The 17,140-nt window shown below is 36.5% G+C and overlaps 1 protein-coding gene across 1 annotated transcript in view; it reads left to right on the top strand.

The window, feature by feature from the left end:
* The first annotated feature begins 1,815 nt into the window (after positions 1 to 1,815).
* Positions 1,816 to 17,140, top strand: part of lrrc9 (leucine rich repeat containing 9) — a 37,717-nt gene continuing 22,392 nt past the window's right edge. The window contains exons 1-13 of the mRNA XM_056470872.1: positions 1,816 to 1,894; positions 2,422 to 2,640; positions 2,787 to 2,927; positions 3,007 to 3,070; positions 3,190 to 3,260; positions 7,374 to 7,556; positions 7,630 to 7,785; positions 11,127 to 11,290; positions 11,368 to 11,499; positions 11,589 to 11,768; positions 13,936 to 14,053; positions 14,164 to 14,290; positions 16,923 to 17,072. Coding sequence (XP_056326847.1) covers positions 1,838 to 1,894; positions 2,422 to 2,640; positions 2,787 to 2,927; positions 3,007 to 3,070; positions 3,190 to 3,260; positions 7,374 to 7,556; positions 7,630 to 7,785; positions 11,127 to 11,290; positions 11,368 to 11,499; positions 11,589 to 11,768; positions 13,936 to 14,053; positions 14,164 to 14,290; positions 16,923 to 17,072 — 1,762 coding nt within the window. The 5' untranslated portion in view covers positions 1,816 to 1,837. The remainder of the gene's footprint in view (positions 1,895 to 2,421; positions 2,641 to 2,786; positions 2,928 to 3,006; positions 3,071 to 3,189; positions 3,261 to 7,373; positions 7,557 to 7,629; positions 7,786 to 11,126; positions 11,291 to 11,367; positions 11,500 to 11,588; positions 11,769 to 13,935; positions 14,054 to 14,163; positions 14,291 to 16,922; positions 17,073 to 17,140) is intronic.

The following is a 17,140-nucleotide window of genomic DNA, read 5'->3' as shown; positions in this document are numbered from 1 at the left end:
TTGCGAAAGAAATATAAATACATTGTATTATAATGTTTAGTAACAACAACTATATATAGTGAATAAGTGACTATTTTCATTCATCCACATTTGTTGAATATTAAGGTTGGACAAAAATACATTGAAATGTATTTTAAAATAAGATACCAAATACTTCCATTTTAGATGTATCAAAATAAACTACAAAATACAACTGCCACAAATGACACACAAAAACACTATGATTTGTATTTTGGAAATTCTGCAAAATACTTTTACAAGGGAGCATGAACCTTCTTTGCTTACCTTCCAGTAATAGGCCTATAGGATCAGTTGCTTCACTGTTTGATAGAAACAGTTTTTCTCAGAGCAAGTTTTAACAGATTCTCTGCTACCTTTTTCACCTCTACTCCTACATGAATAGCTAGATATCTAAACATTTTACTTGTTTCTTTTTTATTCTTTTAATTATATTTTTTTGTATTTAGTTATCAAATTCCCCAATAGTGCATGTGTTTGGACTAGGCATGGGCCAGTATAAGATTCTGACGGTATGATAACCTTGGATTAAAATATCACAGTTTCACTGTATTGTGATCACTGTTCTAAAATAAGTTATTTTTAAATGTCTTGAAAAAAAAAAAAAAATCCCCTTTGAAAACAATTTATTTTATTTTTTTGAAAGATTTATAATATTTTGAAACAGTAAACATGTCAGGCTGAATAATTCAAATAAATCATTGACTTCTGCTGTCTTCATTTGTTTCTAAAACACAGATTTCTTTACAATTTAAAATAGCATCTTTGGATATTTTTTCTGCTGAAGATACTGTTGTCCTAAAATGTAAATATACTGTTTATTTAAATCTGAAGATACTGTTTATTTAAAAATGTAAATAAAAAGTCGTACACATACCTTAGGAACGGTATTACAGAAACTTTTGGCAGTTTTAAAACTGTGGTATACCTTGAAAACGGTTATCGTGCCATGCCTAGTTTGGACTGGGGGGAAACCAGAGCACCCGGTAGAAACCCACGCCAATACGGGAAGAACATGCAAACTCCACACAGAAATGCCAACTGACCCAGCCGGGGCTTCAACCAGTGACCTTCTTGCTGTGAGGCGACAGTACTAACCACTGAGCCACTGTGCTGCCTCAATGTAATACATGATTTCAAAAAAACCCTAAAAACTCCAGTTTTAGTTATTACCATATGCAATTTCCATATAATTTCTTCAATGCACAACATAAAGACATAATTCCTCAAAATTACTAAAAACTGAGTAATCATTTTTTGCAAATAAACTCTTCATATATATCATGCAGATGCCATTTAACCTGAGTTGAGTGTTTTTGACTAGTCTGTATAGACTGAATTGCTGTTTTATTAAATATTTGTTTTTCATATATTGTCCCACTTTGACATCTTTGGCCAGACATCTTTCCTCTTCATTAACTATACTACTGGCAATTTAAACAGCCAGTGGATTACTGTAAGTTTCGCCATGCTGTGATGTATAATTTCCTTCCATACTCTAAGCATTATCCACCTTCTTCAATATAAATCAATCTTCTGTTCTCATCTCAAGTCTAGGCAAATAACTGAGAAAGCACCAATCAGAGGCTGATTTTTTATATTGTCATCATGTAGACTTACAAAGTATTTTACAGTATTTTCAAAATGTAAAAATACAAGACACTAAAGTATTTTGATACAAAAATTAAGCAATTTTCATAAACCCCATCAAATACAAATGACTAAATACTATTTTGTATGTGAAATACATGTATCATAAATACTGCCCATCCCTGTTGAATGTACATAAACATTTAAAAAAATACTCTTTAAGGCGATCATGACACAACACGAAAAACAGAGAGTAAATGGAGATGAAGAAATTATAAAAGAGCTGGTAAGTTTTGTATTTTTTATTCTGATACTTTGATAATGACTTAACTGACTTTGATACTGAATTAAGAAAAGTGTCAACTACAGGAATTAAACCACAATTGAGTTAAGGCTCCTTTGTGCCTGCTCAAAATGTCTAAATAGAAAAAAAACAATTTAAAGGGTGGGACAGAAACACTTCTGAAGGAGCATTTATATGTCATTCTTTAATTCTCCCCAGAAATGGTGTAAATACTTTATACAGCAATTATGGCTGTAATACTTGGGTCTGTGGTGGGCCAGAAGAGGCATCATTTACTCTTTTACCTTTAAGTGGCATTGCATGTTTGTATTGAATCTTGAGCAGACACAGAGCAGTCTTAACTCAGTTATGTGAAGATGGCTTTTAACAGTATGCTGCGCAAATGCTTTTGTCACCTCGAATCAAGATTAAACTGTAAAAATACTGAATTTGCAATGTTATGCCACCTTTAAAGTGAAAATATGTGCTTTTTAATCTGACTTCTGTCTGTGCTCTGTTTATTTCCTCAGTGTGTGTCTAATGGACTATCCTATGAGAAGGTATGTCAGGAGGGCAGCGGTGAAATGGTTTTAGAGATGTTTTTCTCTGGTTTCCCGCGTATGGTGGGTCTTTCTCTTTTTCCCAGACTGTCTAGCCTCACTATTGTAGGCCAAAGCATCAGCTCAATCCAGGGCCTGGAGTATTGCCCGCTCCTCAGAGAATTATGGGTAGTGGAGTGCAAGCTGAATGTAAGTTACAGAAAAGATCTGTTTCTGGAAATGTTTTAGGAACTGTATTTCAGTGTGATCCCAGAATGACTAATATTTTTAAAAAATTCACTTGTCTGACGTTAACATGATGAATGCATTAACTATTTTTTTTTGGTATGTTGTAGGAGATTTCAGGCCTACATAACTGTTTGCATCTGGAGAAGTTATTTTTGTACGACAACAACATTCACCAGATCACAAATTTAGAGATGTTAGTCAATCTTTGTGTTCTGTGGCTAAATAAGAACCAGATTTCCGACATACAGGTAGCTTGTGTTTATTTCTGAAGATACTGTAAATGTGCTGCAATATCTACACCAGTCTTTTACACCTCTTTTTTCACAGGGACTGGATTCACTTGTAAACCTTGAGGAGTTGAATCTTGCTGACAATGCTATTGAGACTCTTGGTAGGTACAGTATAAAACACAAATTTTTGCATTTAATGTTAGTATTATTATATTAGAATACATAAAGGCATTCAGAATCTGTTAATGAATACTCTAATATTTACCTGTTTATCTCTGAGGTCATAGCCTGGATCCTAATGGCAATCTCCAAAATCTAAACCTCTCAGGGAATAAGATCAGTTCCTTCAAGGTATGAGCAACGTAACATTTGCTATTTTAAGAACTTCATTCAAATGATTGTCATGAATAAGGTATCAAGCCTTTTGCATTTCCTATTACATTATTAATAGCATATGTTAAGTGACACAACCCTGCTGTTATTGCTTATACATAATTCAATTTTTAATATACCTAAATAAAGATGTGACTACATTTACTGTTGCTCTGCTGAAATTTACAGGCAAATATCAATGTGAATCTATATAAACTGAAGAAAAAAAATCCTTATCAGAGTTCACTGTTGTTCAGATTCCTCAAACATATTGGCTCCGGTTACAGACAGAAAACTGCTTCTTTTGAAAAAAACTTCTGTTGAAGTGTGCTTTACACATCACCACGCTATTTCCTTTACACTGTGGACCTTTTTGCCTTCAAAATGTTTGCAGAACTTGAACCACACATTAAGAATTTGAACATGGATTTGGGGTTGTTGCTGATATCTAAAATGATATCTAAAATCATGTGACTTTTTAAAAAGCATTTTTCTTGCATTAGTGTCTGTGCACTTTTTCGTAAATGCTGGTTGTGTGAGTAATTTTACCATTTATTTTTCTGACTGTAAGTCAGGGTGCTTTGTGGAAATGGGTGGAGCTAAGGACTTCCATTTGTTTAGTGCGACTCTAACTGGTGGACTTTCGTAACAGCAGTAGCATGGGTAGTGTAGTTTATCTGCACAAATTGCACTAATAAATATTTTAAATATTAATATTATTCAAAATATTAAGTTGAGTTCATGCAAAAAGGTGGCTAGGACAAAGCATGTATTATGAACAACTAGTCTGTGTTTTAAAGCTTTATCGGCTAATTTTAAAACTTTTTTCCTTTTCGAGAAAATTACATGTTTTTATTTTTGAAACCTGATTGTTGATCCAACTTCTACATTTTACTTAGTGTACTATAAAACATTTTTAAAAATCCCATACAGGCTCATTCTGAAAACGTAGCCCTATATACATTTCTGGAGATCAAAAATTATGTAGGCGGAGAAACGTGCATGGCTGTATTTCGTCTTTAAAGCAAATGCTACGGTGCGGTATAACGCTATTCCTTGTCATGCGTACCAGCTGACCGCTTACCTCCATATTGACGGGTTTCCCACTGTTACCAGTTTGTCCAGTGGCTCGCCATGTACGTCGGAGAATTTGAGACACAGAGTGGAGTTGACCGCGTCAATGGGGCTCGAGTCTGGTGACGAATGGTTCTAGAAAGCAGGTTAGACAAAAACAGAAGTCAAAAAAATAAAATAAACAATTAAATAACAGGGCGAGAATGCAGTAAAATTTGAAAACGTGTTAAAAATCAGGCTGCCGCGAGAACTTTTCTTTTTCTGGATTGCTTTTTAAAAGATTGTTGGTTGGGTTTAGGGAAGTGGGTGAGTGAGTTAATTGGTGCTTTTTAAAACACTATTGGTTGGGTTTAGGGAAGGAGGAGGGTGGGCCAGACGATCGGTCAGTCGGTCAGTCGGTCATTCAATCGATAGCGGCCTCTGGTGGATTCACAGGAGAAGAGCAGGCGCGAATGGCACTAGCAGAGAAATTTGAGATCTCAAAAATCATACACAGCAGCCTCTGGAGGATTTGCGAAAACAAAAACTGCCAAAAAGCATAGCTCCTGGGACATATTTGGCAATCTCCAGAAATGGATATAGATGTGCGTAATCAAAATGAGCCTGAGTTGAAAAAATCATATACCCACAGCACCCTAGCAGTTCACCTAAGAAAGTACCACTCTCATTTTCTGTAAATATTTAATTCTTTATGCATTTTCTCTTATCAGATTGTTTAGTGCCCTCTGTATGAAGCCCATTTGGTTTGTTTGTTTGTGTCAGAGATTACTGAGTAATAATTTCCTTCTGGCTTTCACACCATTATTACCACAGGCCTGTATCTACAGGGCATTATTGATTCCTCCCTCTCCTGCTCACGATAGAGCTGATTACTGTTATTTCTGTGTATGCTACGTATTTTCTCAACTACCCTGAAGAGACCTGCTCATTTCAGGAACGGCACGATTGAAGTTTTTGATTCTCAGTGCACATCATTATCGTAATGTGGCATCTGTGCCCAAACAGTTATTGTCCGTCTCTCCTTTCAAGAGGAAAAATAGGCACTTTTTCAATAACACAGATAAATATTTCCATTTTCAAGAGGTGTGGGCTCTGAATGGGGTGTGCATCTCTAAATATGAGCCTTTGTTATTTTGTGTGAGTTGAGTGATTGAAAGCTCCTCCGTCTGGCCTCGGCACGCTTTTTTTTTTGTCTGGGCCTTTTTCACAACTCTTCCTAACACACACACCAAAACATAACGCAAACTGACAGGTGTTTATATGGTGCTTTCTCATTGTTCAGGTGAACTGTCTTCAGGCTCATATTGTATGTGAGGCTCTTTTCTCTAATCTGAAACTTATTTACTTCCATTTAATGGCAAACATGAAGCAAATTGCATTGGTGGAAGTTGTTTCCTATTATTGCAGAACTACTAATGTTACAAAAACATTTATACAGTACATACTAGCAGATTGGGTGGTGCGGTGGCGCAGTGGATAGCGCTGTTGCCTCACAGCAAGTAGGTCGCTGGTTCGAGCCTCGAGCCTCAGTTGGCGTTTCTGTGTAGAGTTGGCACGTTCTCCCCGCAATTGCGTAGAGTTCCTTCGGGTGCTCTAGTTTCCCCTACAAGTCTAAAGATGTGCTATAGGTGAATTGCGTGAGCTAAAATGTCCGTAGTGTATGTGTGTGAATAAGAGTGTATGGGTGGTTCCCAGTGCTGGGTTGCAGCTGGAAGAGCATCCGCTGCGTAAAACATACGCTGGATAAGTTGGCAGTTCATTCCGCTGTGGGGACACCTGATTAATAAAGGAACTAAGCCAAAAAGATAATGAATGAATGACTGAATGAATACTAGCAGAACATGTGATAATACAGTGTTTTTTGGGGGTCATCAAGGTGTTGCTTTGGATTCACTTAGGTATAGTGCAACAGTCAGTTTTGGAAGTAAAATATATATTTTTTTAATTGACTTTTAACAATGACTAATAAATGTTTAAAGACAGACCTTTTGTGGACTCCGTGGCTGTTAATTGATTGAATATGCTTTTGTTGAACCTGTCTGTTCATATGAATGAATCTTATTTTTAAAGCAGTTGTTTAATAGAATGTTCTGAACAGAAAAAGCTAGCTGGCAGAGCTAGCTTTCTGGAACTCTCACATGGTCGCCCACTGAAGCTGAGCATGGCTATGCCCAGTCAGTACCTGGATGGAAGACTACATCAGAAAGCTAGGTTGCTGCAGGAAGTGGTGTTAGTGAGGCCAGCAGGGGGCGCTCAACCTGCGGTCTGTGTGGGTCTAACGCCCCAGTATAGTGAAGGGGACTCTATACTTATACGTCTTTCAGATGAGACGCTAAACCAATGTCCTGACTCTCTGTGGTTGTTAAAAATCCCAGGATGTCCTTTGAAAAGAGTAGGGGTTTAATCCCGGCATCCTGGCCAAATTTGCCCACTGGCCTCTTTCCATTATGGTCTCCTAACCATCTCCATATGATAATTGGCTTCATCACTCTGTCTCCTCTCCACCAATCAGATGGTGTATGGTGTGCATTTTGGCGCAATATGGGGCTGATTCCACTGAACGCGCTTTTTGCGTTGAGATGCGCCTTTTTTGAATGATTTACTTACAGCCGTGAGTGTTGTGAAAAGATAAAAAACAAAAGAATATTATTGTTTTCCTTTTTAGAATGTAACTTAGTGAGAATGGGGTTAGGTTAAGTGTTAGGGATATCAAAATATGGACATTTTACTGTTACTAGAAATAGTATATAAGTAAAAATAGTAAGTAAACTGAACATGTGCAACAAGGCCACCACACAAATAATAAGATATAATTTATGTTCATATACTCACATCTAAACAAATATATTGTATGAATAAACTAAGTATTAGATATGATTTACTACCATTCTAAAAATATCCTGCGTACAATGTCAGTATTTTTGCATATTTACTAAATGAATTTATACGAACACTCCTAATCACTACAGAAAAACATAGAGGAGGTAAAATTTGAACATCTTTTGTTCTCACATGCAGGAGCTGACTCATCTGGCTAGGCTTCCTAGACTGAGATACCTAAGCCTAAAGGACCCTCAGTGCATCCCAAACCCAGTGTGTCTGCTCTATAATTACTACATCCATGTCTTGTACCACATGCCAAACCTACAGCTCCTGGACACATATGACATGTCAAGCAGACAGCTCAAAGACATGGCAGAGGTAGTGGAATGAGTATTTTATGCATCTGAGTGTATTGTGTGTTTTGGTTGAAGTAATGAGAATCGTGCATCAGTCTACAGTGTTGAAGAAAATGATGTATTACACCATGCGGGTACGTGGTTTGCAAAGACAGTTTGATGAACTCAGAGCCAAGCTCAGGCAGCAGAGAAGAGAGCAGATACAGTTACCAGAGGAGAGGATACGAGTGCTAACACACACGCTAAGACATGTGAGTATAGAATACCTCGATGTAAGTCACTTGTATAAGTTTAAATGTAAAATATGTAAACATTTATATATTTGAGGTCAGAATTATTAGCCCCCTGTTTATTTTGTCCTCAATTTCTGTTTAACAGAGAGATTTTTTTTCATCACATTTCTAAACATAATAGTTTTAATAACTCATTTCTAATAACTGATTTATTTTATCTTTGCCATGATGACAGTACATAATATTTTATTAGATATTTTTCAAGACACTTATATACTTCTCTAGACTATCGAAAAAAATATAGCTTAAAGGGGCTAATAGTTTTGACCTTAAAATGTTTTTAAAAAAATTGAAAAACTGCTTTTATTCTTGCCAAATTAAAACAAATAAGACTTTCTCCAGAAGAAAAAATATTATTAGATATTACTGTGAACATTTCCTTGCTCTGTTAAACATTATTTAGGAAAAGGGAAAAAATTCAAAGGGGGGCTAATATTTCTGGCTTCGTGCCACTAAGGCTATTACTTTGCTTAACATGTTTGGAAGGAATGCACTTAAATGAATGAGTAAATGAATGAATGTGTTTATATATAATGCTTTACTGTGCATTGTCATACATCCGAAGCACTTTATAGTCATATGAAGGGGGATGCTGAAAAGTCTAAAATCATATATCTTTGTTATAGCCAGTGGTGGAAAGAGCACTGAAAAATCATACTTAAGTAAAAGTACCATTACTTGCCTAAAAATGTAGTGCAAGTAGAGTAAAGGTGTCTGTTGTAAATATTACTCAAAATATGAGTAAAAAGCCCTTTTAAAAGTACTCAAGAGTACTGAGCAGTTAGTATTACGCTGTAAAAAGCGAATGCATTTACATGTAATTTTTGGATGTGTGTAAACGTAACATTCTGTAGTGCATTTTGTTATTGCCCAGCAGGCACACAACGTCATCATAAGACATTAATATTAGGTTAGATTTAGGTTGTGATGTCAGATGACCAAAATTCAATGTCTAGCCAGTGTCTGAGGACAATGTCATTTTGATCACCAATAACGACATCAAATGACATTGATATGTGTTTGATTTTAGGTTGTGTTGGAAAGTGACCAAAATCCAACGTTGAGCCAAGATCTTAAATCATATTGACATCAAAAAATGACATTTATTCGTCAGGTATGGCAACCAAAATTTAACGTCTGATAGACGTCATAGTGGTAAAGTCCACACAAGGTCAAGCTGTAACATCATTAGACGTTGATATTTGGTTGATTTTAGGTTGGACGCTGGACATTGACGTCGGCCTGACGTTGAGTTCTGACGTCAAAGCAATTTTCATTTCCAAACAAAACACAATGTCCCTACGATGTTGAGGGCCAACCATCTAATGTCATGTCATCTAACTCTGGGTTAATGCGTGTAAAGATTTTGGGCATCTTCTTGAACACTTTCAATGCTTCCAGTTTGCTGCAATCATAAATCACCCATGTCTTGAGGTAGTTTATTATGATGCGATTTACCGTCTATCTGCGATTTGATTGAACTCACAGGACTGATTTTTTTAATCCCCATAGACAAGAAAAAATAAAGTAGTGACTGCAGGTTGAAGGAAAGTAGTGGAGTAAAAGTACAGATACAGCACTAAAAATGTACTTAAGGGAAAGTAAAAGTACTCATTTTTAAAGCTACTTAGTAAATTACAAATCCTGAGAAAAACTACTCAATTACAGTAATTTGAGTATTTGTAATTAGTTACTTTACACCACTGGTTATAACCCACAAATATGCACACCCTCAAAATACTTTATTCACCTAATTGTCAGCAAGTTTTAATCGTTTATAATAATATTAAATTCATTATGATTACTTTCTGTTTGATGTATTTTAATATGTTCAGGTCAGAATAAGTATGTTATTTAATTTTTAGATAAATATCTCTTACACTGACAATCATGATGAACGTTACTACACCCATATTTTAAAATTTTCAGGAAAGCTATTTGAAATATTAAAGTAAAAAACCACCTTATTCATATACAGTGCTCAGAATATATGAGTACACCCCTCAAAAATCTCTCTTTTTTAAATCATTTGATATTTGAATTTCTTTGTGTGTAAGGTACATCGTTTAAGTGCACTGGGGCACATCGTCAGTGATGTATCTTGGGGTCATTGAGTGTTTTTGGTCTTTCAACTTCAGACACCCTCGCCCAGGTGACCCAGCTGAGTTGGATCTGACCCAGCTTGCATCCCAGTAGCCATCACCCACGGATCAGCCCTCTTTATCCAAAGCCATCTTCTAGCTTTTTTTCAGCTTCACAAACTGACTTAATGGACCTCTTCTTATCTGCTACTGCTAGGCCTAGTTGCTTAAAGACTCTACAGAGTGAACGCCCTGAAAACCCTCTACAGCCCATATCTGTTGGCTCACAGTGAGTCTTCAAGCCCCCTTTCTGGCACTTCTCTACTAGTTCCTGGTACTTTTCCTCTTCCATTCACTCTTCCCAGGCTCTGTGAGTTCAAGCATAATCAACTGTCTTGTTGCCTCAGAAATGATAATTATGTCTGGTTGGAGTGATGTTGTAACTATGTGCTGTGGGAACTTCAACTGCTTCCCCAGTCTAACTTTCAACTGCCAGGGGCTGAGTGGATGAGGCCCGATCTTGTCCTTTGCAGTTGACAGGGTTCCTCCTCAGCTTTCACAAAGTCAGTCCTCCTTTTGGGGGCAAGATGGTACCTATCTGAGATGATGGCATTGCATATGTGTTCTGCCACTGCCTTTAGTACTTGGTCATGCCGCCAAAAGTAGCGCCCTTCTCCCAGGGTCTTTGGATAGCTGCTTTTAATATTTATTTATTTTTAATATTTAATTTTAAATTTTTTTTTTATTTAAAATGAAATATTTTTTATAGCATTATATACAGTATTAAATTAGTAAATTTAGATTAGTCAGCACCAAAGCCAAATCTGGAGCTAGTCTAACAAAATAATATGTTATAAACAAAATAATAATATTATAATACCAAAAATTTGTTGCCCAAGTTTATATGTTAGGGAAAATAATAAATAAAAATTTAAAAAAAGAGGAAAAATGAATAGAAATACGATTATAATATATAAGAATATATACGATTTTTAAGAATATTTTGTAGTTTGTAATTTTGTAAGATGTTTTGTAATTAAAATATTATTTTAATAAATAAATCTGTTTATTAAATTCAAAATGGGATGTACTTATGTTTGCTGAGCACTGTATATCACATTTAAAGTTTGTGTTTATACAATCAAATATTAAACAAGGCTGCATTCTTCAAACATCCAACTTTTGCTAATTATGATCACACTCATTTTCTTTGAGCAGCTGGAGTGTGAGCTTTCTCATGTACAGTGTGCTGGTACGAAGTCAGGAGAGCCTGAAGACTTGACCTCTGACCTTTGTCATACTCATGCCCATGAGCAGAGTCTACAGCACAAACTGAATGCTCTTAAAATCCGACTCAAGTACTGGAAACAACATTTAGATGAGTGAGTTTGCATATTTATACAAGTAAACCTGTGATTATCTTCAGGATTCACGTAATCCATGTTTTTCTTCATCTCAGGGTAGAGTCATATCACCAGCATAATGTGACTTTGGCTTCAAATAGAAAGGAGATGATGGTGCATTTCCTGCTATTGGAGCTGGAAACAGTGGGGAACATTCGCTTTGAGGAGGGAAACACCGGCGACCCTTGGTATTACATTTATTTATGTGAAATCTGTTTTACAAAAACGCATGGGAGATTACTGATCTGTATGTACTGTTTTCTGCATCCTCTCTAAGGTTCACGTCCTGTTATGATCTCTTACTGTCTCGTTTCTGTGCATGGGATTATAAACCGTACCACATCTCTGGCATAAAGATCAATCGGATCATCCGAATCCATAATCGAGCCCTGAGGCAACGCTTCCAGGACAAAGTGCACACTCTTCTCTGCAGACAAGAGTCTTCACCCTTCGCACAGTGAGTCAGTCAGACACTCGTTTCACTGAAGTTTTACTACACTGACAGGAAGTTTAGTCCAGTTTGCATCTACTTGTGGCCAAGCGCTTTTAGCTTGGGTAGGAAGATGCGGTCTGGCTTAAATGCAAACCATATGGTCAGTTTCATTTTGTTTATACTCATTGTTTATGAGCAGATCTAAAAACAGAATACATATATTATGAATACAGATTATTACAGATAAATACAGATTATTTTGAGCAGGACTTTGCTTTTGGGAGATTGATATTCTGTAAATTCAGAGAAATTTCATGTCTGCTCACTAGAGTCAGATTAAAGCTTGTAGTTTTGATTAAAACAAGGTGAATTGTCAAGAGTCAAGAGTGCACATAGACAGTCTGCTTGCGCATCAATAAAACAGACCCTTCCTTGCATGCCTACTCTATAACTCCTGTATGTTACTGTAATCATCTTTAACTTGATTACTTAATTCATCAAAACTTTATGCTGGCTTGCATTAATCACTACACACTAATCATACACTCTTTAATATCACCCTGGTTTTCTTTACAGTTTGTTAGAGCTCTTTTGGACTTATTGTTTGTGTTTCAGCTTTTTAGATCATTTACAGTGGTAGAAAGACAATCCAGGCTCATTCTGAAAACGTACCTCTATATACTTTTCTGAAGACCGTTAAGTATCAGAGGCCGCTGTGTACGCTTTTTGGAGATCTCAAATTCACACCTACTGTTCTTGGGTAAATCCACCAGAGGCCACTGTCGATTGACTGAATGACTGACTGACCGATAAACTGACCCACCCTCTACCTTCCCTAATCCCAACCCATAGTATTTTAAAAAGCACAGATTGACCCGCCCACCCACTTCCCTAAGCCTAACCGACAAATTTAAAAAGCAATCCATAAAAAGAAAATGGCTCATCTGATTTTTTACCACGTATTCCACATTCTCACCCTGTTATTTACTCGTTTATTTTATTTTTTGGATTCTGTTTTTGTCTTTCGTGCTTTCTGGAAGCGTTCTTCACCAGACTCAAACCCTGTCGTCGTGGTCATCTCGTCTCTGCCTCTCAAGTCCACCGATGTACTTGCTAACTAAACAAACTGGTAACAGTGGAAAAACCATACGGAGGTAAGCGGTTGGCTGGTAAGCTAGAAAAGGAATGTCATCATACCGCCCTGTATCGTTCATTTTAAAAGTGAAATGCAGCCATACGTACTTCTGGCTACATAATTCGCGATCTTCAGAAACGTATGCAGGGCTAAGTTTTCAGAATCAGCCTATGTTGCAGAAAGAGTACTGAAAACTCGAGTAAAAGTACAATTTCTTGCCCAAAAATATAGTGCAAGTAGAGTAAAAGTATCTATTGTAAATATTACTCAAAGTGTGAGTGAAAACTGGCCCTTTTAAAATTATTCAAGAGTAGTGAGTATTAACAATGTGAAAGGATGATGTGTTTACATGCTGTTTCTGCATGTGTGTGTGAAAACGTAACATTCTGTAGTGCATTTAGTGATTGTTTAAAGCTATTTGGTGATTTCAGTCCTTATACAGTAGACATCTTCATCTTCATTGTCATCTAAAGTCTCTCGATCATTGCGTGTGATGATTTTGTGACACCTTTAATGCTTCCACGCTGTACATGTTTGCTGCATTTATAAATTTTGTTCTGTATCCTGCGATTTTTCTACACGCAATTTGATTGAATGGTAATCGCAAGACTGATTATTCTATTTAGCCAATCAAATAAAAAAATATCTAAAAAAAATAAAGTAGTGAGTGTAGGTTGAAGGAAAATAGTGGAGTAAAAGTACAGAGACCGCACTAAAAATGTCCTCAAGTGATGGTAAAAGTACACACTACTTAGTAAAACTACTTAGTAAAGTACAATTTCTGAGAAAAACTGTTCAAATGCAGTAATTAGAGTATTTGTAATTTACTTTACACCACTGCACTGATGATTTGGCAAAACACTTTTCAGCATATGAAGCGTGCATTAGTCTCCGTTAGGTTTAAACGGAGACCATCATTTTCTTATCTCAACATTCTGATAATCTATATTCATAGCTCATATACATTTATTTGGGTGAGATATTATTCAATAAGCACATTGACATAGAATGCTTGCATCAGTAGTTCCACCATTTGTGTGTGTTTGTGTGTAACAGGAACTATAAACGCCATATGGAGTATCTATTCTATGTGCCAGATCCAGAACATTCCTGTGAAAATGATGAGATGCTACAAATCCCAGAAAATGGTTTTAAAAGTGCTGATGCTTATAAGGTACAAATGCTAAAAAGCACAGGTAGGAGTGAGTGTACATTTGTGTTGTTTCATAATCGACTCATTATCTTAAAGATAAATGTGTGTGTTTGTGTGTGTGTTGCCTTCAGGCATTAGGCAGAGAGAGAGCCGTCCCTCTCTCTAACAGCATGAGTGTGTCTGATCGACTGAGAATGACTTTCATGCAAAGGACGAACTGCTCAACATCAAGCCGAGAACCTCTGCCCTTCAGATACGGTCTGGATTCCCTAAGAACACTTAAATAAATCAAATTAACATTAGGCTACAATTAGTGGCAAATTACTATTGGTGGCCAAAGCTAAACTGTTTCTTTCTTAGAAAAAGATTTAGAAATTGTAACCCATGCTTTAACTTCCTCTCTGTTAGACTACTGCAACTCTTTGTACATTGGTCTACCTCAGTCAGCACTTTCTCGGTTACAGTTGGTTCAGAATGCAGCTGCCAGATTAATAACAGGAACTAAGAAAAGAAATCATATCTCCCCTGCCTCATTGCACTGGCTTCCTATAAAATTCAGGGTTGATTTAATCCTTGAAGAATTGCACAATTCTACCCCGGTCTATATCAGTGAACATATTAAGCCATATACAGCTTGTAGACCGTTAAGATCCCATGATCAGTTTCTTTTGTCTGTCCCTCGGTCTTGCTGCAAATCAAAAGGTGATCAAGCTTTCTGTGTTGTGGCCACGAGGCTCTGGAACAGTCTCCCTTTGAACATCAGGCTTTCTCCATCATTGGGTGCATTTAAATCTAACTTAACGACTTATTTTTACACCTTTGCCTTTGAGTGATGTATGCATGTTATTTCTTAGCTGTATTTCAGTATTACAAATATACATATTTCCTTTTCTTATATTTTTAATAGAAGTTTTTATTTTTTTATTAAATACTTTATTTTATTGTAAAGCACTTTGGATAAACTACGGTTGTGTAACATTGTGCTTTATAAATAAAGTTTGCCTTGCCTTGCCCTGCACCAAACTATAACAGAAAACTTATAAGCAGTTTCATTTATTTAAATAAGCAGGTCACTTGTGCAAAAGTGTCACGTGTAAATAAAGGTACAGAGAAGGATCCAATATGCAAGTGAAACTTTAATTAACACTGTCAGAATAAAGCCAACAGGGCTACAAATGGAGGGTGAGGACACTGGGATACTGGGGCAGGAACAGAATGGCGAAATGAAGTCCAGCAGTCACTCCTCTTAGTCCTGAGCACAATACAGACTCACATAAGCAAACACAACGAACTGACAAGGAGACATAGAAACGTAGCCCAGATATAGGCTCAATAATGAACCTCAGCTGGTGATCAAATCAAACAGCTGAGTACCATCACAACACGTGACCAAACAAATACACGTGGACAAACAAACAACACAAACCCATGTGACAAAACAGATACTCCGGAAAGCGCACAAACCTGCAACCGTGACAAAAAGCAACCCAGTAATCCCAGAGATACACAAGATTGCAGTTATACAATACAATTCATTAATTGATTTGATGTATTATTTTTAGATAAATATCAGTCATCTGCACATTAATAACTGTCTGGTTTAGCTCAGCTACTAAATACGATCTCCAAAGACTACGTCGAATAGTTCGGACTGCTGGTACAACCCTTCCTACTCCCCAAGAACTGTACTTATCCAGAGCGAGCAGAAGGGCTGCCAAAATCACTCTGGACCCCTCACACCCAGCACACTGCCTCTTTGAATTTTACCTTCTGGTCGACGCTACAGAGCACTGCGCACCAGAACAGCCCGACACAGAAACAGTTTCTTCCCTCAGGCAATCCATCTTATGAACACTTGATGATAATAATTGTGGAACCAACATCACTACTTGCTATACACTTTTATACACTTATTTAACAACACACTTTACATGCCAATTTGCACATAACAACTGCACATATAACGTTGTATATAGTAATAAACATGTACATACACTTGTCAATTTGTATATTTGCACTCACTACTTCTATTTTTCTAAAAATATATATTTATTATCTGTTTTTTGTCCTGTCTCTGTAATCCTGTTGCACTGTAGAAGCTCTGTCACGAAAACAAATTCCTCGTATGTGTGAACATACCTGGCAACAAAGCTCTTTCTGATTCTGATATCGATAATTTGAAGCCTTTACATACTTTTCGTGTCTTTAAAAAAACATTTTAAGTGACACAGAAATATTGTGAGATATTTAAAGAAACATTTCTATATCTTTAAGAGTATAATTTATTCTTGCGCTAGCAAAGCTGCATTTTAAGCAGAAATTATTACAGTTGTTTTTAAAGTGTTGTCTATTTTCATCTTTTAAAATTGGTATTTATTCCTGTGATGACACATTTGAATTTTAAGCAGAAGTTCCTACAGTTATTTTCCAACTGTTTTCTGTTTTTAAATGTAATGTATTCCTGTGATGTCTGCGCTGGCTTTTTATTTTAATTGGCATTACACTCCAGAAATCAAATGCAGATTTTGTGCTCAAGAAACATTCATCAGTGATTAAAATGGTTTGTGCTCCCTAATATTGTTTGTAAAAAGCATGATGCATTTTCAGGATTCTTTGATGGGGGGGGGGGGGGGGGGGGGGGGGGGAGTGGGGAGCTCAAAGTAACAAATTTACAACCAATATATTAATATCATTATTAATGTTTTATGAAGTGTCTATGCTGACGCTTTTGATCAATATATTGCATTCTTGCTCAGTAAAATGATTCATTTTCCTAACAAAATCTTACTGACTTTAAACTTTGGAACTGTGGTATGCATATGAATATCTGTAATATCTGTAAGGTCTGATATTTGATTGTTTGTTTTCATGCATGTGTTTGCATTTGTAGGTCAGTTAATAATATCTAAAGTGTTCCTGGGTCGTAGTGTTGCAGTGAAGGATGGTCTCCCCATAGACTGTGATCATTATCCTAAAGCAAATTCAGTCTACCTTAGTACCAGCTTTAAACAACAAAGCCACACAGCACAAACAACCCCTGGTGAGTTTAAACACGTGATCCATCAGAAAAACAACATGTATTCAGGGTAATGGCGATCAAAGTAGCAA

This window comes from Danio aesculapii, chromosome 13 (assembly GCF_903798145.1).
Source record: "Danio aesculapii chromosome 13, fDanAes4.1, whole genome shotgun sequence".
Taxonomy (NCBI): domain Eukaryota; kingdom Metazoa; phylum Chordata; class Actinopteri; order Cypriniformes; family Danionidae; genus Danio; species Danio aesculapii.
Note: the sequence above shows the minus strand (reverse complement) of the source record. Positions and strands in the feature narration are given on the sequence as shown.